Below are 23,553 nucleotides of genomic sequence, written 5' to 3'. Positions count from 1 at the left end.
ATAAATAAGGTTTATAAGTACAATATTTGTTTTCATTTCCCTTGTAGGCTATCATATAAATAAGTTTGTGTTGAATTTCACATTATTACATTTCAAAATCTTATACTGAAACTTATTTATTTTATGTACTAATTATACAGGAACTTCAGTTACAATTTAACTCATTATAAATAACCTGTATAAATGTAATGTAATCTGTCAAATCAGTGTTGCTATGTACATTATCCTGCAATGCAGTATATTCAAAATTTCAAAATATTTTCGTGCGTATAAAATTCTCAAAAAAATGTAATATTACATGTTTATTATTTTTTCTTATTAGGCATACCAAGGTATATGAAACAAAAATTAGCATTGGGAAATTTAAAAAAAATATATTTTTTATGGTCTTAGCGTTTGACAGTAATTTTGATTAGCGCTTTAAGGGTTAAGAGAAACGACAAATTTTGTTTTTAAACTGTTTTTGCAATCACTGTTAAACATAGACTTTACTATCCAGATAATACAATTCAAATTTGACGTAAAAATTCACCTTTAACTGCAATATTTATTTAATATAAACCATGCTCATGCTTGATCAGAAGAGTAATGCAGATATCATAATTACTATCTTACGTTGGCTACAAATATAAAGAATGTTATAAAATCAACCTTAGTTGTTTTTTTTGACAGAAGTATGGTTCTCAAAAACTCCGTGTGTACATATTCTCTCGATCGAGACAACAAAGCAAGCTCAATCGTGGCATCGGAGATATAACTAATTTAATCTAAAATTTATTATAGTAAAAAAAAAAATTTACTAAGTAATATAAGGACTTCGGTTCTTAAGATTTGCGTGCGAAGCCGTGGGTAACAGCTAGATAGAGGCAGGAATATGGTACATACCTTCATAATACGCCCAAGAGGCTCACGATGGAACGACTATCAATTATACTCAGCAATGTTTAGAATGTGATAGAAAAAGAATAAGTGAATATAGTGTACTGTTTTCAACGGGAAATTGCGTGCGAAGCCGCGGGCAACTTTTGCAAAAAATTATTGAAATGCGCAGCAAAGCGCGCCGGGCCCGCTAGTGAAGTATAAAAATAACAGTACTTAACAAATTGTCCTTGTTCGTTTCTTCATCTTAATATTTCTTTATTTCCCGATCTTAGAGAACTGAAAAAGCTCTACAAAGTTAAAACATGAAAAAAGTTTCATGAAGATATATACAACAAATTGTGACAAAACTTCAAACATTATAGGAAAGTTTAGCTTTTAATAAAGATGTATAAATTAAATTCAAGTTAATTTTAAATTGAATAAGTTAGTCTTAAAGTTATAATATTTGAGTATTTTAAGGTAATGTTGAAATGTTGGTAATAATGCAACTGATTTGTGTTTCACAGAAACTGTTTCCTGTATCGAGAGTTGTTGTCTTTAATCGAATCGGTGACGACAGAACGACAGTCGTGACAGTGTTCACTACGTGCTTATCTTATCATCTTATACCTGCCAATGTTTTAATTGGTAACATAGGTTTACAGGTGAAAATCCACACTTACCATTTTACTTGTTTTCTTACCAAGTGAGCAATAACGTTTCTTGCTCATTTTTTTACTTCTGTATTGTTGACTGGAATGTTTTAATCGCACTGTCGTGAAACATTTAGATTATCTGATCACTACCAATAAGTTTATACAGATATTAGAAGAGTTTTGAATCATAAAATTAACACTTAAATGATTTGTAAATAAACATTATAAATATATGTTAAACCAAATCTTAAAATGAACTCGTCCAATGGAATACCTGTAGTTTATTAAATTACTAATTCCAAATTTAGGGGAAGAACTTCACAATTATATTAATGCAATTTCATACTTCAATATATATATATATATATATATATATATATATATATTGTTGGAGATTTTACCAACAATTTTCTGTGTTCACATCTGAAATTATATTCATTCATAGATCTGTTGGAGATCTTATTGAGGTGGTCGAATAAAGGAAAATTATAGCTAACAAAATAAATAGAAAATTGTTAATTTAATTATAAATTTATTTGGAATTTTAATAGTAAGGAACTTAGAAAACCTGTTACTCAGTACTGCTCTATCTCAGAGCTTAAATATTTATGCTAAAACACCTGGGTATTAATGGCACATGCTATTATCATTAAATTTTGTGCGTTTTATTCCAAATTTGTTCAACTAGTTTAACTTATTGGTAGTGTTTTTATTTGATTTTTGTTTGTGTAAAGAGATATAAACTGTATAAACAATGTTGGAAAAAATATAATATTCAAATTCGTATTTTAGTGACATCAACAGATGTTATTCATTCATGAACAATTCCATCGATCGGTGTAAAAATTGATGCATCACCTGGTCGGATTAATCAAGGATCAATTTTAATAAATCGACCTGGGTTATTTTTCGGTCAATGTTCAGAAATTTGTGATAAATTTAATTTTTTAAGCATCTCCTAGAAGGTAAAAATATCCAGTTAACAAAAACTTTATAAACCTGTTATTTATGATTTTTATATCACCTATTTAAAAATCTGATACATTCCAACTAGATTTAGAAGATAAACTTAAGTGTTCATTGCCAAAGATGCTAAATTGTGTTGTAAATAGAGCTAATGTATTTGTTTAGTTTTAAAATATCTTGTAAATACTTTGAAATGTCTCAAATCTCTGTTGTACATTTTTTAGTTAGTTTCGTCTCTTTTACTATGTTTAGAGTGATAAAATGCAAATTATAATATTTAGAAAAATTTGTAGGTAAAAGAAAGTGTTCACTAAATCTTTAATAACCTCTTAGCGGCAGCAGTTTAGCGCACCTGCCCATACTCCAAATATGAAATTTTTTCCAGATTCTAAGTAAGTTCAACAAGTAATTTTAAAACCACTGTTTTAATGTAAAAAGAATGAAAAAATACCATTTTATTACTATATTATATTATAGTAGTAAAATTAAACTTCTTTTAGCTGTTTGTGAAAATTATTGGTGAATAATGGAAAAAGTAATACAAGCTTATAAAAAACTTATTCAATTTAAATGTTTATAAATTATTTGCAAAACATTTTTGATATATCGGGATAAATCTTGTGAATTTAAGAGTCAACAGATTAACTTTCTTCAAATTGACAAATTTAATATATAAACCAGAAGTTGCTAAAACCGTAAAGTTTAATATTCTTACGGTTTAATAAGCATAGTTACTTAACTTTTGTACTCTAATAAAGGTAAAATACCTTGACATTGACAGAATGTGTATTATTAGTTGAGAAAAGTAGAAACACTAAAAGTACTGAATTTTGGTAAAGGCGGATATGTTAGTAAAAAATATATGTCCTGTGTTGTTAAATTTTGAATTTATTAGTGGTTTCCAATCTCCAAGAGGAACAATATTATAAATTATATCAACATATCAAAATGTAGTGAAAATTGTAATAATTATAGATATATAGTATATCCAAATGCAGTCTTAATATAAAGACTTGTTGCTATTTTATTTTTGAGAACTGTTAGAATATTGTAAGAAATAAGTGTGTTTTAGGTAGACACTAATACTTGAACCAAAAGGCAATACAGTTATTGTGTACTTAGTTGTAGTTAAATCGATGTTTCCCTTATACATCGGTTATCATGTCTTGGAGTGTTCAGAGTGTTTAGTAAATTCTAAGGAAATGAATGCTCTTTCTCTTCGCCTAAGATCGAAAACAGCAGTGATGGAGATTAACGACTTAATTAACTGCCTTATTAAACATGCACTCTATATACTGATTTATTTCCATTTTAATTGGTTTTATAATTTTAAAATTTGAGAATCAGGTTTAAGAAAATCGGTATAATTTCTTAAAAATTAGATACCATAGTTCTTTTATTGTATATATATAATGTAAATTACATTATATAGTTAATAATATAGTTACATAATAAGTAATGTTAATAAAGTAAATATAATTTTCAAAATAAGACCACCACTAATCGCCCAAAAATAATGATCTTACTATTTGTGCTATTTCAATGTTCCATATAGGTCTCTCTTTAACTTGATATGTACTAATAGACACAAACTTTACTAAAGTTAACATTTCAGTGTTCTCTGTAAAATCATACTATATGTGCTGATTTTCAAATGTATAATGGTAATTATTGTGCTAGTAAAAGATACAAATATGTAATAACAAGTAAGATATCTCTGATTTCCTTGAGAATAATTTGTGATTTGTATTATGTCTTCTCTGTTCTTACGTCTGTTGAATGAAACGGTTTCAGGATGATCAGAGCCAAGAAAGAGATTTTAAAGATATAACTGTGTCATATTTACTAAACTATGAGACTTATCATTGCAAGCCTGGTTTGTGGCTAATAAACTGTTTTTTATGCACTTAGGCCTGACATATAATGTTTAAACTTTGCATGAGTATAGAACATTTGTTTCTTGCAGTAGCACAAAATTAAAATTGTTAACTGAGATCTCTTTACAATATTAATAAATAATACAACCAGTCTTGCAATGATGTGTCTCGTACTTTAGAAGTTCTTGGAATCAAGATTTTTAGAATTGATGAAAATGAAAGTCTGATGAAGAAATGGAAACAATAAAAAACTCAACTGAAGTAACTTAAGAAAATTTTTAATTGGCATATTTTCAGAATTATTATGCCATTACCAGACTGTATAATTAAACTTACATAAATTTGCTGGGTTTTCTGGAAATGGATGAAGGATTTGGAATGGATAGTTCGAACATTATTATATTAGTTTTAATTTACTATTTGTACTCTTCTTGATTATGAATACTCCTAAGTTGCACAATCATATATTAGTATCTTTCCACAACAGTAAACTCATGGAACTTAAAACTTATTAATTGCCAGAAAACCTTACACAGACCAGAGATAAATGTTGTAAATAGTAATAGAAACCAAAATGTTTTAGTGATGCTCCTTTTGCATCTTAAATCAGTTTTGAAACTGGATTTATCTTCCATGATAATCCTTTTATTTGAAAGGATGTATCTATAATTAACAGTGGAAAACAGAATGGTGAGTGGTGTGATACGTTGTTATGCTGTAGTGATTTGTTGCAATTGTTAATAATTGTGATAGTTCTGGTTGTAAACCAATTGCAGATGTCAGGTTGTGATATGTACAAAGCTGTGACAGATGTGCCAAATGTGTGATTTAAGGGGAGATTCAGTTAACTTACATTGTAAATAATGCTGTGTCTGAGCTGTAATACAAAGGTTTTTTTTATGTTGAAGTAGACTTGTTCATATTGTGATTGCAAAAGTTTAACAGTTACTATAACTGTTAGATTATTTTCAAATTGAACAATGTTAGAAAATAGTTTGAGTAAGAAATAAAAAGACAGATTTTTATTAAATAGTTGTCTAACAACAATTTCAAATATTTGAATATATTTTTACGAGTTATTGTCTCTATTTTCTTATTTATCTCTATGAAATGAATATTTTTAATACAACCTTTAGACTCACAACTAATACTATAGTTATATACTATGTAATTTAAAACTTATTTATTTCCTACTTGAATCATGATTTCATTAACAAGTTTACATCTAAAAAATGTATTTGTTACCTTAAACACAGTGCATTTATACAACATTATTTGTACACCCAGTTTAACTAAGTTTCTTATTATGTTTATGTTCCTCTTAGTTTACATTACTAGTCAGTTCCATAATGTTATGTATTTTCAATTTTAAATTAAAAAACAAATTTTGACTAATTTCTGCTCAGTCCAAGAAGTTATTTTACAGGTTTGTAGAATAAGCTTTGGTTTATTATAATATATTCATAAATGTACAGCATTTTATTATCTAGTAGTTTTAATTAATTAGTTTTATATTTTCAATTTTTTAAATTTGCATTTGTGGACACGTTAAAAAATGAATAAGAATGTTATTTTGGTTTTGATTTAGGTTAAGAACTTAATGCCATCGAATGTGATAAACAATGTTTTGTTACAGTTGTGTTATAAAATGATTGTGTTGTAATAATGTTTGTTATTGTTGGATTCTACCATCAGTTGGGGTGCTTTTTAGTCTTGGTCAATTGTGAAGCCTTAATGTTAAAGTCACTCTTAGTTTAATCCCTTCTTTACTACAAATACTATTGATGTTCTTGTATTAGTAAAATGTTGTAATAAAGTTTCAAATTTAGTTTTGCAAGTGGACCAATAGTTAGTTGAAGTTTTAATTTTGTCAATATTGTAACTGTCCTTAAATATTTGTTGTAATAAAGTATGGAACATTTTATAAAGATTGTTTTTATCCTTAACATAGATTTGATTGTTTTTGGTTTTAATTTATGATATTAAAAAAATCTTAAACCAAGTCAATGAGTTTGAAAACAAGCCAATTACACCTTTTATTTGATTCCTTTATAAATGTATTTAAGTTTTGCTAATCATGCAGTCACCATTTTACTACATCACTTCGTTGCAAACTCAGGCTCCTCAGAGAAAAGGTGATTGTTGTCACCCATGACGGAACTGATTTTTGTTATTGTTGTGACTTTTGTTTCCCATCAACATCATTGTTAATTTGTCACCAAGTCTTGTGTTTCCTAGTGAAATCTTAAAAGCATGGGTGGTGCGATGGATGTAAATATATGTAAATGAAATTCACTTGTAAGTATTATTACACTTAGTGCTTGCTTATCACTATAGATAAATCACTCACAAAGAAATCTGTGCAGAAGTAAATATCTGAGCAGCCACATACAGGAGGGGCCTCCTCCAGTGGTGGAGAGGGAGACATGCATCTCCTCGTCTTTGTTTGATCAACTGTGTGGATCGTGTCTCGCTCGTGCCGTTTTATTTACACTGCAGCTACTTACCTATTCTATAACTTTATTATATTTTTATATGTAGGCCTATATACAAGTGTCGCAGTTAAAGTGTTAAATATTAATTGAACAGACTAATATAGCCATAGACGTATCCTTGGAGAAGCGTTTTGATGTGAGGCTAGCCGCACACTGGCAATGGCCAGGTCAGGGGTTAGAGCGAGTAGACAAGTGCCAATACCCCACCCTACATTAATTAAAATTGCCCAGTTTTTTTTGTAAACGGTTTATCTATAGGTCAGAATATTTTAGGTTTTGAAAAATCAATCAGCTGTGTATGTGAGCTTCATAAGGGATGAACTATGAGCGGACTCTATTTAATATTCCCTGTCATTGTTCTATGAAGATAATTATTCTATTCCAATCCTTTATTTACATTTCATGTGATAATAATCAAATTTCACAAATGTTTGACTAGGCATTTGCTTGGTAATTAAATAACCTAAAACTTTGCATTTTAATTATAAAACATCCCTTCATAATTATAGTGGACAATACAAAGATCATATTATAAAGAGAAACATTTTGTATATGTTTGAAAATATAATTTCAATTTAATAAAGGATTCTGTCACGTTTTCATTCAATAGAATCTTTTGAATCTCTTCTACTGCATGGTAAAGCCACCGTTTCTTCTTCTTGGACTGATTTTATTAAATTTAAAACTGTTTGATAAATAAATGATAACCTGAAAAAGGGAGTATGGTTTATTTCACAAAATGAACCAAATAAATAAATTAAAAAAAAAAACATGAGAAGGTATAAATTGTATTAACAAATCTGTCAACAGTATCTCAAAACACAATGAGCATTGAGAATGCAGAATGTATCTGATACAACAGTTAGTTAAGGCAGTTCCAGTGTATGGTAATTCTGTGTTTTGACATTTAATTACCATATTAAAAACAAATGTGGATTTTTTGTAAATTCTGATGGGAACTCATAACAGTGTGGTGTGCAATAAAATTTATTTAATTCTTATGAAGATTTTCTCTTTAACAGAAACATATTATTCAAAGTAAACTTAGTCGTTCTGGTAAAAAGATTATTAGCCATAACCTATTATTCATCTTTTTGGCATTTTAAAACCTGAAGTTCTGAAAGAATTCTTGTTACATACATATACACTAAGCAATTTTTGAAATGTAGTACAGTGCATGAGAAATAAAACCTTTACATACGTTTATTGTTTTACCTGAAGTTGGTAGAATAATATTTTTAATGTGAATGGCAATGTTTTAATCCCAGGTTGGCTGTCAATTATGTGTGCTATTATGATACTGATTCTATAGTAAATTATATATTTAATTCTTAGCTGTTACACGATTGCCCCAACTTTTGTTGGTTCGAGCTTAAATTTTGAAAATCTACCATCAAATTTAAAGATTGAAGATCATTCACTGTAGAAAGTCAATAGTATTTTTGAATGTAATAAAGCCTAAGTTTTTTGTAGCCTAAGTTCTAGGTGGCTACAATGAAGATCAGCTTAAGCTAATCACATAAGCCATCTGTTATTTAGAGAGATGTAAAGCTAGAGCTTGTTCTAGTCACCAGATTGTAAAAAATATACTTTCCAATGAACCATGCCTTATGCAAAAGACATACTCATCGTCTTTAATACAGCACCAATAAAGTACTGTATTTGTGTTAATACTATATAAAATATAAAAATACATTACCTGTTGCGAGGTTTTGCCACACAGGCATGGTCACAAGGCATCTCAAACAAATCACCCACTTCAAAATCTAGACAATAATACAAGATTTCATTTTGAGCTTCATTAGAACCATCAGAAGATCAGTAGACAGAGAAGAGAGAAGTTGTGGGGACATAAGAGTTATTTATTTATTACTTCTTTAGGTGAAACTTCATACAGGATCCTCCAACAAAATCACTTATGTGGCTTCTGAAGAGAGGGTTCAAAGCGTAATAGGACCTGCATGCTTTTGTATTTTACCAAACTTTGCTTTTGGCCCTTACAATTTGTGTGATACTGATCATGAAGCAGTTTCTGATTCTAGACATCCAGGAGATGAAGACCAGTTTTATAAGAGTTCAACCTAATTTTTCATAAAATTGATAAAGGATTTTCTCAATACTAAGAATGGTAATGTTAGTTTTGTTTGGGGTCAATATGGGAGGTTTGTGAAAGGATTAAAAATAAAATGTAGACATTTTTATTAACATCAGAATTTTTTAACTCCATTCACTTAAAATTAGATAACTGAAATTAAAATGTTATCACTTCCAGTATGTTTATCTCGTTGACTGAGATACTTATAACTATCTTTTTGTATCTTACGGTTGCTAAGTTATAAAAAAATTGTATAAAATTAATATGATTATAAAACCCAATTTATTGGAGGTCTCAGATTTGAGATAGCAAAGTAAAAATTCATATTTTTATAATATTTACTATAGATGTCATACTTTATTCTTTTTGAAGTTAGATGTAAGTATTGATTTGTCCTGGTTTTAACTGAGTCACTATTCTTATCTTATATCTAAATCCCACACTAAAATGTAGCTCCCTCGGTTCTGTACACATGAAGTAACTAATCACCCATTCTTACTATTAGTCAATTTCAAATACACATAATTAAAGAAAAACTAGATACATGTCTTGTCAATACCTATTTTCAAATTGACATAGGTGTCACTAGGGGAAAAAAACAATCATAATATTTAACTAGCCATTAGATATGAATAAAATTAATATTAAAACTTACAAGAGAATTCCGGAGGTACTATGTGCAAGTCCATTCCAAGGGTGGCTATCCTAGTGGACTTTGTTTCAGTAAATGTTACAATTTTGACATTGACTTCCTGTAGAAGATCATTGAAACGTTCATGAAGGTCAGTCAGTATACGAGTATCTGGAACATCACATGTCTTGTTGGACAATAATATTGTATAAAAAGTGAGAAAACCCATACCCATTATTCTAGTGTTTATATTGTAAAATTCATTAAAGATCAGACTTTGTGTGGATCAGCAGGTGGATGTACCATCAGCTAAAATCACAGGATTATAACAGATGAGAAGGGATTAAGACCAAGAAATTAATAACATTGTGTAAGCAAAAGTCATACTTCAATTACCAAAAAGAGTAAAAAATTAGCATTATTCACTATTACATTTTGATGAAATAAAACTCTTATGAATCCATCACTATTTGTCACTTATTAGAGTTTATGCATGCAGTTTGATTAACAGCGTCATCAGACAATAGTTAAGAGGCAGTAGAATTCAGGATTTGACTTGGATTCTATATTTTATTGTGTTTAGATCAGCAGGTGAACTAGTATGAGCATTAACTAGGAGTTACAAACATCACTAACTGAATCTCAAAGTGTATCAAAATGATTGCTACCTCATATGGCAAATTCCTTGATAACTGTAGTTAGTTTTAAAAACAGATTTTTGTACTAAGCCTCAATGCAAACATACAATATAAATATAGAAGACTACCATGCCATCTTACACGATGTTGTTACAATGCAAACATATACAGGGTGGCGCATATGTCAATTTCCCCATAAATTGGGATATTTTGTTTCGATAGGTTGGTAAAAAGTTGGCGGCAACATGGAGTAAGTTTATTGTTGTCTGTTCCAGTGGCATGTGGCAAATGTTTACAACCCAACAACGAGTTTACATGTACTGGACTTCCAAAACAGTCGTAGCAAAAAAGTTAAGCTCTTTAACAATGATGGCCATAAATGGTGATGTGGAAAACATTCTTCTTAAAGGATAGATAATTGCAGTGTAGTTAATATTGTATCTCCCGGGCATCCCAATTGGCTCATGGACACCACAGTGACTATAGTATATTTAGGAGCTTGGAAACAACTAAAACTACTGACAGTTCAATATTTGATATACTATGCGGACAAACAAGTACCAGGTACAAAGTATTTTTTTACAGTTATCCTGACGTGATCAGTTGTTACAATAGTAAGTGAGTTGCTAAGCTCTGTACCGCTTTAGTTTGTTGACATTCATTGTTACTATGAGTCAATACTGCCTTGGGTAGTATGGCAATTTGTGCGTTAAAACAATCAGTTGCTGGTTACAGTAAATTAACAAACCCTGCTCAGTTAAATTTGTGTTAAAAATAAACCTTTTAAATAGTGTTTAACAAAACAGCACGCTCTATATAATGACTGAGAGCTCCATAACATGTTGACCAAAGCCAATTTTTTTGGACCACCCAGTCAAGAATAAAAGTTAAGATAATAACATAGTTAAAACTTTTTTCACGCTACTCTGAAATTCTAAAATTACCTACTCAATTGCAGTACACTTGTAAACATCTTGTAAATGTTTATCTTTGATAAACATTTGGCCATATTCTGATCACAAGTTTCCGAGTTATGAATGTTCAAAATTGCAGTTTGGTTGAAAAGCAACAAAAACCGGTATTTTTCATTGTTATTAATATAAAAACTTAAATTTATTGTTAGTAAACAGTTTTATATGTAAAAACAAAGAAATAAACTAGCTAAATTTTAATATAATTCCTGATAACCAAGATTTAGCTTTGGTCTTGATATGTATTTTAAACTAAACTATTTTGTTAATATTAAGATTAAATTTTGTTTTAGTTAATTACAGGGTGGTGCATATGTGTTTTCCCACAAAAAAAATTTAAAGGTGTTATAGTTTAATTGAATAAACTACTTTTAGGCAAAAAAAAAAATTCATTAAAGTCAAAGTCAAAGTCAAAGTCAAAAGTTTCTTTATTCATATACATCAAGTACAGAGATAGTGTCAAAAAGTAAGTTATTACATTTATGTGATAATAATAATCGATAGCATCAAAATTCATGATTTGTCTGATAGTTTGAGACATCCAGATAGAATTCTTGAAGTGTATAGATGGCCCCGTTGAGAGAGTAGTTTCCAGAGTGCAGTCTTCAGTTCTTTTCCCTTCTTCGTCCGTATTTCTGTTGGTAGGCAGTTGCTCAGCTTTCTTCCCATGTAGGTCGGTTTCTTCTCATACTTGCGTTAAGTGGTGAGTGGGAAGTTGGTACATTGTTGAGTTGCGTGTGTTGTAGTAGTGAATGTCTTCAAGCCTTGTAAGGTTTTCTCCGTCCACGTACATCACGAGTTCTTGGATATAGAGAGCTGTCACAGTCAAGATATTTAGGGTTGGAAAGGCCTCTCTGCAGCTTTCCAGGGGATGAAGGTTTGCAAGGATTCTAATTGCCTTTTTTTGGAGGATTAGAATTCTGTTCATGTTGGTTTTTGAGGTTCCTCCCCATACAGCCAGTCCATATCTTATGTGTGTCTCAAACAGAGCGAAGTAGGCAGTACGTGCAGTAAGTCAGATCTCCGATAGCTTTGATCTGCTTGAGGGCATACAAGCTTGAGTTCAGTCTGTTACATAGCTGGTCAATATGAGGGGTCCAAGATAAGTTAGAGTCAACTAAAACCCCCAAGGAATTTGGTTTGGTCAACTAAGTTCACTTCTGGTAAGGAGTTTATTTGCCCTGATCTTCTTCCAAATCCTAATTGGCTAGTTTTGGAGGGGTTCACCACTAAGTCGTTTCCATCACAATATTGATATGCCATATTGACAGCAATATAAGCATTCAGGCACAGATTTTCAGGAGAATGGTTGTCGAGGGATTAAAGTTGTGTCGTCTGCGTACATCAAAGTTTTAGTGTATTCACTTAAGTATTCTGGGAGGTCATTAGTAAAAAGAATGAACAGCACTGGGCCCAGCACAGATCCTTGGGGCACACCTCTTTGGATTGGCAGAGGTTGCGACCGAAATGCCTTGGTGGTTCCTTTTACTGTAGACTTAATTTCAACTACTTGACTACGGTCTTTGAGGTAACTCTCAAACCATTTTAGGGCCGTTGCTGTTACACCCAGTGCATTCAGTTTCTTCAGTATGAGGTCGTGTCCTAAGCAGTCGAACGCTTTGCTGAAATCGAGGAAGATCGCTGTAGTTTAGGTTCCCATTTTCTAAAGCTGTCAATTACTGATTCTAGTAATTCAATCATTGCTGTGGTAGTTGATTTACCTTTGACAAACCCATGCTGAGAGCTTGTTATCAGGTTGTTGAGTGTACAGTGTTCTAGAAGCCTGGTGAGTACTACTTTTTCACAGAGTTTTGCGACCGTTGGGAGTAAGGATATGGGCCCTATAGTTGCTTAATTCTGTTTCTACTACCAGTCTTAAATTTTGGATATATTTTGGATATTTTTAAAGCGGAGGGAACGTGGCCTTCATTGAAAAGATTTATTGAAGATGTCAGTGAGGGGGCAAATTAGTTCTTCTGCACAGTGCTTTAGTACTTTTGTGGATATGTCGTCAATTCCTGCTGAGTTTTTGGATTTTAAGCTTTTAATAATTGATCTTAACTCCTCTTGGGTTGTGGGTCTTAATGATCTGAGTTCACTGGTGTGAGTCCCTCCAGGGAGTTCAACTGGTCTCCTGGCAGTGCCATTATTACGATCAATGGTGTATTTTGCAATGTTGGCAAAATAATCATTGAACTGTTCAGCTACAGCATATGTGTCTTCAATAAGTTGTCCATTGATGGTCAGTTTGAGCTGAGGTAAGGTGTCTTGTTTTTTTGATCGGACACTATTAATCGTTTCCCAGATTGTTTTTGACTTATTTTGGGAGTTGGTAATTTGATCTGCGATTCTTTGACTTCTTAGGGTCTTCAGTCTTTGGTCATACTTTTTTTTTAAGTCTGTTGCTTTGATTCTGTCAGCAAGATTTCCTGTGGTTTCAAACTGGTTGAGGTAAGCTAGGTAATCATTCTTCAGAATTAATGCTTCTGCATCTGCAAAGTGTTTAGGTTTGGTCTTTTTAGTCCTGGCAGTTTTAAGAGGGCAAGCAGTGTCCAGAGCTATTGTTACCGTGGTTCTGTAGTTGTTGTAAGCTTCCTCTGAGTTTAAAGATGTATACACTTTTTTTCCCACCTTTCATTTATTAACAACCATTTCAGCTCATCCAAGTTTCTTCCTCCAATTGCTCTGTGCACTGATTTAGGTGTTTTTATTTCCTCTAAGTTGGTGATAGTGCACTTCTGGGCTGTGTGATCAAGAGAGTCCAGTGTTAAAGACTGATATGTCAAGTGCTTCAGTGATCATATTGGAAGCAATCCAGTCTATAGATGATTTTGATATAGGAAGTAATTCTTGTGGCTGGCAGATCAACTCTTTGAATATTATGGTAAGCGAGCATTTCGTTTAATTTTGCTGTGTTTCTGTCTGGCTCCAGTATATCAACATTTATATCTCCCATGATAATGAGATGTTTATTTTCGACATGAGTGTAATCTATTATACGAGTTAATGTGGCTATTGTATCTTCTAAGTTACTATCAGGTGATCTATATGTGCCTATGATGTAAGTAATGTCTTTCTTAAAAATTATCTTGATCATTGCGACCTCACATGAAAGTTCTTGGCAATATTGTGACACATCAACCTCCTCAACATAAGCTTGTAGAGCATCTTCTACAAAGATAGCTAACACCTCCAAGTCTGTGATGGGTGCGGCTGTAGTGGGCTATTAGTTCAAAGCCAGGTAACCATTTAATGGACTCTATCTGGTTTTGTCGGAGTCCATGCTCTGTTAAGATGATGACATTGAGTTTTTTTCCAGCTCCGCTAAGTGAAGGAGGCGATGGGATTTGCTTTGTAGTCCTCTTATGTTTTGATGCAGGATGGCAAGTCTTCCTTTTTTTGAGATTTTTGTCTGCCTTGCTTTGAAGTGCTCAAGTCTAAAAAAGATGATTCCTTTTGATCACTTCGAGGTTGTGTACTGTTCTCCAGAACCATGGTTGTCGCTCTGCTTGGGTAACTATTAATGATTTGCCTGTAGTGGTCTATGTTTTTGTGTTGAAGAACTCCTCTATTGTTTCATTGTGTGATCGTAGTCTTGCATTTAGGGGGGGATGGTGTGTTGTGATTTTCCTAAGTGAGGACTGCTTATTTGTGGCCGTGTCAGGTTCTAATCTATTGTTGTCACTCCTGGTCATATCCTGGTTCAGTTTTTTAAAAGGAGTTTGGCTGTCTCTCCTGGTCATTTCCTGGTTCAGTTTTTTTAGAAGGAGTTTGGCTGTCTCTCCTGGTCATATCCTGGTTCAGTTTTTTCAGAGGAGTTTGGCTGTCTCTCCTGGTCATGTCCGGGTTCTGTGTTTTGAAAGGAGTTTGGCTGACTTCCCTTGTAGTTTCTTGGGTCATGATTTCAGCATAACCTTTTTGTTTTTACACCTACTGCCTGTTTTTTCATTTGTAGAACTGATGCCAAGTAGTGAGATGTCAGATGAAAAATTATTTTTTCACATTGGTAAGGAAGGTTGATATGCAGATTTGATTTTTTCCTCTTGATCCTTCAGTTTCCTGCATAAGAGGTCGTTACTCCGTCTGTAAGGTCATAAGGTTATCATTCTTGGTTTCAATTTCCTTTTTTAAGTGTTCTTCTGTACAAGATGAACTTTGTATTTGAGTTTTAAAGTAAAATAGTGTCTTGTTCGAACTTAAAAGAGTTTTCTTTCAGTTGTCTCTGTAAGTCGTTAATAGTGCTGTTTTAACATATGCTTGTCGCTCTCCGCTTGGATAATGATTTCTTCTTTTAGACACATTTCTTGGTTTAATTTTCTGTTTAGATGTTGGGTTTCGAGATGGAGTTCTTGATTTCTATCTTGTAGAGTTGCATTTGTATTTTCAGAGAGTTTCAGAACATCCTCCAGGTCTTCGGCATCTTTCAAAGCAGTTTTCAATCTGCATACTTCAGTTTGCAGATTAGCGTTTTCGGTTCTGCTATTGTGCAGTTCCTGTTTAAGTTCCTCATTTTCCTGAACAAGAAGACTGCCTGCCTCAGCAGCTAGTGCCAGGGAGGTTTCCAAGTCCTGGCCCTCTTGTTCATCAAAAAGTTGAATTTTCTTTTGAATAACAGCTAAGCTTTCAGGGCCTGGGGAAGATTTACTTTGTGGAGATGAGATTTTTTTGTTGGGAGATCTAGCTGGGGGTATATACTGTTTTTGCAGTCACTGCAAATCCAGGGCTCGACATCTGGCTTTGACATTTTTGTGAGGTTCTTTCTAGAAATATTTACACACTCTGCATGGTACCACATTTGGCAGTGGCCCGTGCACTTTATTCCAGAATACTTGACCCCAATAGTACATGTACCACAAGGATATTTAGTTGGTGGCATTTTATGGTAATGTAAATTATAGAAATGTATAAATGAAAATATATAATAAAGCTGGTATATAACTATGTCAAATTTCTTGAGGTCATTGAATAATTCTTGAGGCCAGATGATAAAAATTGTAGCAGTTTAAATTCGGTGTTGAATTAGGCTAACGATTCCCCTGTCAACAATGCAGTGCACATTATAGAGTGTTGTTTATGTCTAAGGACAGTGAGTGTGTAATTCAGCTGGTGTGTCTATTACTGCACCAAGGTCAGATATTTTCAGTGTTTTGTTGAGATTTGACTGGCTTCTCCGGTTATGTTGGTAAAGTTGTCAATCAGATTAGAATATTAATACAGTTTTTTGGTGGACCTTTGGCTGATTGCTTCAGTCAGAATAAAGTAGTCAATCAGATCAAAATATTAATACAGTTTTTTGGTGAAGCTTTGGCTGGTTGCTTCAGTCAGAATAGAATAGTCAATCAGATTAAAATAATAATACAGTTTTTTGGTGGAGCTTTGGCTGATTGCTTCAGTCAGAATAAAGTAGTCAATCAGATTAAAATGTTAATACAGTTTTTTGGTGGAGCTTTGGCTGATTGCTTCAGTCAGAATAAAGTAGTCAATCAGATTAAAATATTAATACACTCCAACCAACCAAGTGCTGGCTGGTATTGAGGTGTATAGGATTGAGTATAGGATTTGCTAGAATGAATAATTATCACAGCTAGCAAGGTGGTCGAGGCAGAGCAGTTGTGTGTGGTCAGGTGCTGAGGTTGCACTGTCAGCAGATGCTGGGTCACCGCTCCCGTCTGTGACCTCGCTCTGTACTGTGTGCTTCTGCTGTACAGCTGGATGCTATTACAAAGTCTAATACGTCACTATTTCTTGTGAGTTGGCTGTCCTAATGACGTCATTAAACCATTGTATGTGAGAAATGGTTAGTTGTCTTATATCTTGAGTCACTGAAGTAATTTTTTTTTTTTTCTTTAAATGGTCTTGATAGATAGTGTGAAGAAAAGAGAGAAATTGTAATTATTTGTAATTACTTACGTATTACTATACAATGTTATAGCAGTTCTTCGAAATGTCCACCTTGATTTTCTATACAATTCATACAACAACTGAGAACAGAATCACACATTTTTGGCAATAAAGGTTTATTGTTATTAACAAGTTCAAAAGCATATCTAATCAGGTTTCTGAGTTCGTCAAGATTTTGCGGTTTTGAAGCATACACAGTCTCCTTTATAATACCCCACAGTGAAAAATCACATGGGGTGTAACCTGGGGAGCGCGCAGGCCAATCAATTGTACTACGGCAACCAATCCATTAATTAAATGTGTTATTTAAAAAATCTCGAACTTGGATACCGAAATGTGCTGGGGCACCATCTTGTTGCCAGATAAGCGAATGAATATTGACACAGAATTGTTTCTGAGCTCGGGAACTACATCTTGCAGCAACCGTAAGTAACTTTCTGAGTTAACATTTCCTTGAAGAAAATAAGGACCAATCAGTGCAGTACTCAAAATACCTCTCCATACCATAACACCAGGCACAGTGAGTTCTGCTTGGATCACATTACGAAGATTTACATCCGACCAATACATGCAGTTATACTGATTAACACGTCCATTTAGTTGGAAACTTGCCTTATCACACCACAAAATTCATCGCAAGAAATTTGGATTAGACTCTGAGCGGATAATTTATTGTCTCACAGAATTATAATCGCCTATCGGAATCATCCTCCTGAAGCACTTGAAGTAAAGATGGACGGTATGGCTTAAATTTTAATTGCTTTAACATTCTTTGGACACTTTTTCTTGATATTTCTAGTTCAGCAGATGCCTTACGAGTTGATTTACCTACCGGGCTAGCTACAAAAGCTTGAGCAACTGTCTACAGGTTTTCTTCGTTGCAAATTGATCGTGGATGACCACATTTCAGAGCATTTCAAACGCTTCATGTTTTTTTTCCAAATTTCTGATTTAACTTCCGCATAGACTGTCAAGTGGGTATTGCGACACCTGGATATTTACCACTAAATTCCTCAATTATTATAGCAGCATTTATATTATGCTTCCACCACAATTGAAGGATGTAAACTCGTTGGGTTGTAAACATTTTAAAAACACACACACAAACAAATAACAGATGCAAAGAGCATCACTTTACACTAGCCACTGGAATATACAACAATGAACTTACTCTGTGTTTTAATGGAAAAGACATTTTTCATACTTCCACAATAAATTTATTTTAAAAGCGCTTTCGCCGGTTAAGGCATCATCAGTTTGATATTGTTTACAGAAAAACATACGTGTAAAATTGAAAAAAAAAAACATATGATAAAATAGAATAAAATTTAAAACTAACTGTAAAGACCAAAAACTAATAAATTATAAAAGAATTATTTAGAAAAATATGGTTTGCAATTCATAATTTTGGAATGGATTTCTTTTTTCACTTGTCTCACGAATAGCCCTATGAAATTGACCCGGCGTGCATCTCGAGCTGCAAGTACCACATACGACAGTTTGGTGTGTGTTAAGAAAACGTTTGCACTTGAAACCATACCGATATTCACTTTTACAAGCAATTAAAGACACTAATAAGATTGCTCGTAGGAACTTCTGTGTGGATATGTTAAATGGAGTGAATGATGAACATTTCTTAGACAACATAATCTTTTCTGACGAGTCCACTTTTCACTTAAGTGGTAAGGTAAACACACATAACTGTAGGATTTGGGGCAGCGAAAATCCACATGAAACATTACAACATGTTCGTGATAGCCCTAAAGTGAACGTTTTTTGTGCGTTGAGCAAGAGGAAAGTGTATGGCCCCTTTTTTCCAAGAGAGAACCATCAATGGGATAGTGTACCTTGATATGTTGCAACAATTTTTAATACCACAGATCGATGAGGATGACCGAGAACGAAATGTTTTCTTTATGCAAGAAGGCGCACCACCACATTATCTGACTGACATCCGGGATTTTCTAAATGACCGCTTCCCAGGTCAATGGATTGGCCGTGATGCGCCAATTGCATGGCCCCCCCGTTCCCCAGACCTGACACCGCTAGATTTTTTCTTCTGGGGTTTCATAAAAGATATGGTGTACGTACCTCCTTTGCCGGCCACTCTACCTGAACTTAGAGCAAGAATTTACGCTGCTGCTGAGCAAGTTACACCTGAAGTGCTGCAGTGCGAGTCTGGGAAGAAATCGACTACCGATGGGATGTCTGCAGAATAACCAACAGAAGCCACATAGAACATCTTTAGTTTAAGGTAAAAAAACTTGAAGTTTTTTCCTTTAAAATAACACCAAAACCAACTCTGTATCTTGTTTAAACAAATTTATATGAATTTTCAAAGTTGTAAAGTCCTTTTTGAAACGCCCTGTACTATAAAATAATGATTTTAGGACCTAATTTTTAGAAAAATTTCCTGAGTGAGGCCCCCAGATCCCCTACTAATCAGGAGGGTTTTCCATACCCTCTTCTCCCTGGTGTTGCGGACATTCCCAGAGATTTCTAAGTGTGCCACTGATTGGAGAGAGAGGCAACTGGCATTATTTGGTGCAATCGTGACGGGATTTTTAACATGTTAAATTCATATGTATATCGCTCTATTTCCCATTCTAAATTTTCTTAAAGTATTGTAGTATTAAGTAATTGTAAAGTAATATTAAATTAGTTTTTTTTTTTAAATGACATTCTATTTTTGTTAGTCAAAAAGAGAGTTCTTTTATTACAATTTCATAAACTAACCTAGACTAATATTATCCGTTACTGTACCAAGCGAACCCAGGGGATATTCTAAAATTAATAAGTGTGGTCATCACGTCAAGTACCACACCCTGCTTTGGAATGCATTTCATATAGTCTGATCACTGTACCAATCGGACTGCTGCTTAGAGTGTTAAAACACAATATGACAGTCCACAGTCAACTCCACTTTCTTGCTTTCTACCATAAGTACTTACTATTTCTTAGCTCCTCGACCTCTGTGGAAGGTAGCAGGAGGTAGCCGAGGACGTCGTTGATCTTTGCCAGAGGACATCCAAAGTGTGGAGTGCTCAGGAACACCACAGCTCTTGTGTTGAGTGCAATACGACGAGCCTCGTAGTCACAGCTTGACAGGGCTAAACACAAATGTCCATTCTCAAGTGTGGATATAAAAAATAAATTCTTGACTTACTGGTAGTATAATGTAAAAACAGTAGTGAAGCAACTTAGATTTACATAATAAAATGAATAAAAACACTGAATTGTGTTCAAACATAATATACTAATACTATAGCCTACACATCAATAATCACAGATATTTGCCATGAAGGAAAAGCTATGTATTATTCTACTTAAATATTCTAAACTAGAACTAAAACAAACAATTCAGATTCTACCTACTCAATCCAGCCTACCAGTAAATATATAGATCTATATAATTAATAACAACAATAACCAAACAAGCAACAGATCTATGTAAATTAACAATAATGAATACATTTCTATTAACATATTTAACATGGATAAAATTTTAAAACTCAACAATATCAAAACTGAATAAATAAATACATTGAGAGACAACATTTAAAAAATTAATGTTGTGGTATCACAGTTTAAGAATTCATCCACACAATAAAATATATTAAATTTTAACCAGCACTTTAAAACTGTTTAAAATTTGACTAAAGATACAGATCAAGCATGTAATGGTAACTTATTAAACAATTTAATTTTCATAAAAAGATGACTGCATTTTTTTTGGTTAATTTGACTGGTAAGAGTTGTAACAAATGCTTTGTTCTAGTAGGATAATCATGAATATCCTGTCTAGTGGTAAATTTTTCAAATTGTTCCTTTACACTTATAAGACAATAGAATATGTACATATTCAGAATAGTCATTATTTTTAGTTCTCTAAAAACTGGAACACAGATCTCTCTTTATGAAACATTTCTTATAACACGTAACACATTTTTTGTCACTTCAACATTCTTACTGATATTGATTTAATACTATTACTGATATATTCAAGATACACGTTTAGTATTTCTCATGTTTAAGTAGTCCTATTTTCAGATGTTAAAACAAATGATTTTAAATCCATTTCATATACGTCAAGAGAAATTGACGAGGATTGCTTGTTTTTCGTCCCTGCATCCTTTAGTCAAAAACAAAAACCAATGGTACCCTGAAGTAACATTGAGGCAGTCACTCCTTGACCATCGTAGTGCGTGTTTCTTGTACAATAAAGTTTCTACTCTCTCATGGTATGTACTCTTTAAAGAAACATTTCACCTACCTTACTCTGAGGTATGGGTCTCCTTAATAAATAAAAGTTTTGTTTAAATCTCCCTTCAGATTAATTAATAGTGTTTGTTGTCTTAACTTTCCCTCTATTGGCCTTGTGACTTAGTGTTTATTATGTTAAATAAATGTCTATGAGATCTTGCTTGTGCGGTCTTCTCATTACTTGTGCATACTCATCCTATTCATGTTGTGACCCGAGGGGACATATGAATATTGATGTTCAGTCTGTTCTAACCAACCAATGATTTTCTTCTACCTAAGAAAGTCGTCCAATGGACTCCGGAGCTGTGGTAAGGAAGTTAATGGTTCTTCAAACCCGTCAGTAAAAAAACAGATGTTACCACTTCCATCGTCGACTCTTTAAATACTATGTCACCAAGGCCTTTCCTAGTATACTTTTCGTAATCTGTACTTTGTAACCTGGTTATCTGTAACGCTTTCTTTATACATACAATATAAAGTATATATTTATACCTAAATATTGCAGTAATATATATCTAAATAAATAATGTTCTAGTCTGCAATACTAACTTAAATATATGTTGATAACCACTCTCCAAACAGTATGTGTGTTTCATAAGGTTATCTTTTAAGAAATGTTTTAATTTATTTATAGATTTTCTGATTTTATAATATTTGGCAAACTGTGGTATAACTTCAAACACGAATATGTAGCCCACACTCATAAAGAACCTTTGAATGAATTAGTGCAGCATTTCAGTAAATGTCATGCACCCTTCCTACCATCACTCAGAATTTGCCTACACAATAGTATTATCAAGGATAGAGAGATTGGGGGTATGAGAGTTCTCAATACCATGGTTTTTCCCAACACAATTCCTTTGTGCAAATTGTCTGAATTTTTAGATTGTCTGAATGCAGGATTTTTAATTTTAAAACCTTGTTGGGTATTTCTGAAACTACTTCAAGAGCCATCCATATCTCAGGAGCAACTTAAAGAGTGATACATAATTATCACAGTATTGTAATCAGAAGATTTGAAAACAACATGGCGAGTATGACTGAGCCTAATTTTGCAGGAAGTGATGAGGTACAATCTTTCCAATTAAAGTGTTCATCAATTTTCATTCCTCAAAATTTTGTACTAACAGAAGAGTTTATCCTGACATTGGTCACAACAATATTATGTTTGTTTTATGATTCTAAATTAAATTAAGATTTTTAAATAATTTACTTCTGGTTTACGAAGGAGATATATTTTATCATCCAATAAAACCTTTTGCATTTTAGTTTTAGACTATCAATATTAATAAATTTGTAAATTAAGTTTCGGGTATGGATAATTTGATTTTTTTACTAAAGAACACAACAAATAATTACCAATTCAACTTGAAAACGGTTTCTTGACAAATCTTAAAAAAATTATTGAAGCAAATAATGTTTCTTGCAAACATATTGTCAATAAAACAAACACATTAAAGTAAATTATTTTTAAAATTACTCATATTATCAATTTTCTATCAGTGTTTGTAAAGGAATAAATAAATGTAGTCACTTTTCAATTAATCAAGTTAATAAAAAAATAAAGCTGTAGCAGGATTAGCTTGTATGTGGTCTGAAACCCAATTATCATTAAATATTATAAATTTAAACAAAGAATGAGAGATTTTATGAACTATAACTATTGTACACAAAACTTACAGGCTATAAATATACACAATGTTTTGTATCATATTATTAATCTATTAATGTTCATTTTTTATTCATAAGCGAGCTACAAATATAAAACACTGTATAATAATAATTTTCCTACATCTATATTATTCATCAACGTAATCATACATTATGAATACTTAAGTGTAAACACATATATATTAAAAAAAAATACACAGAAATAACTTTATTTTTAATCAAATTGTACTTGACTAATACGTCAAAGAAATGTTTTATATGTAAATTAAATAGTAAATATAACAAAACTTTATAAGCTATTCATACAAATCAATGTACAAAAGTAATATTAGTTCTTTGTTTAAATTTAATGTTTTATTGAAAAAAGGAGAAAAGTCTTCTTTATGCCTTGCCCCTTCAAATAATATAAATTGCAATGTAGATACAGGGTCTATATTGCCTATCCAAAAGTAGTAGGTTTGATCTCTGTTTATTTCATCTAAATGTCAGCCAAATTTGAACTCTAATGTGGTAAGTTGAAGTATGGAA

At 32.5% G+C, this 23,553-nt stretch overlaps 2 protein-coding genes across 4 annotated transcripts in view; one reads left to right on the top strand and one right to left on the bottom strand.

The window, feature by feature from the left end:
• LOC124375176 (protein SERAC1) overlaps nucleotides 1–6,288 on the top strand; it is a 70,728-nt gene extending 64,440 nt beyond the window's left edge. Inside the window, exon 10 of the mRNA XM_046833288.1 lies at nucleotides 1,389–6,288. Within this exon, the coding sequence (XP_046689244.1) occupies nucleotides 1,389–1,455 (67 nt within the window). The 3' untranslated portion in view covers nucleotides 1,456–6,288. The remainder of the gene's footprint in view (nucleotides 1–1,388) is intronic.
• Nucleotides 6,289–7,404: 1,116 nt separating this feature from the next.
• LOC124375152 (protein SERAC1) overlaps nucleotides 7,405–23,553 on the bottom strand; it is a 55,095-nt gene continuing 38,946 nt past the window's right edge. For all 3 annotated transcript variants that reach the window (XM_046833265.1, XM_046833278.1, XM_046833271.1), the window contains 4 exons: nucleotides 20,043–20,201; nucleotides 9,606–9,752; nucleotides 8,555–8,621; nucleotides 7,405–7,563 (listed from right to left, as the gene is read on the bottom strand). In XM_046833265.1, the coding sequence (XP_046689221.1) occupies nucleotides 7,455–7,563; nucleotides 8,555–8,621; nucleotides 9,606–9,752; nucleotides 20,043–20,201 (482 nt within the window). In that variant the 3' untranslated portion in view covers nucleotides 7,405–7,454. The remainder of the gene's footprint in view (nucleotides 7,564–8,554; nucleotides 8,622–9,605; nucleotides 9,753–20,042; nucleotides 20,202–23,553) is intronic.

This window comes from Homalodisca vitripennis, chromosome 1 (assembly GCF_021130785.1).
Source record: "Homalodisca vitripennis isolate AUS2020 chromosome 1, UT_GWSS_2.1, whole genome shotgun sequence".
Lineage (NCBI taxonomy): Eukaryota > Metazoa > Arthropoda > Insecta > Hemiptera > Cicadellidae > Homalodisca > Homalodisca vitripennis.
The sequence above is the reverse complement of the archived record's forward strand: the minus strand, read 5'-3'. Positions and strand labels throughout refer to the sequence as shown.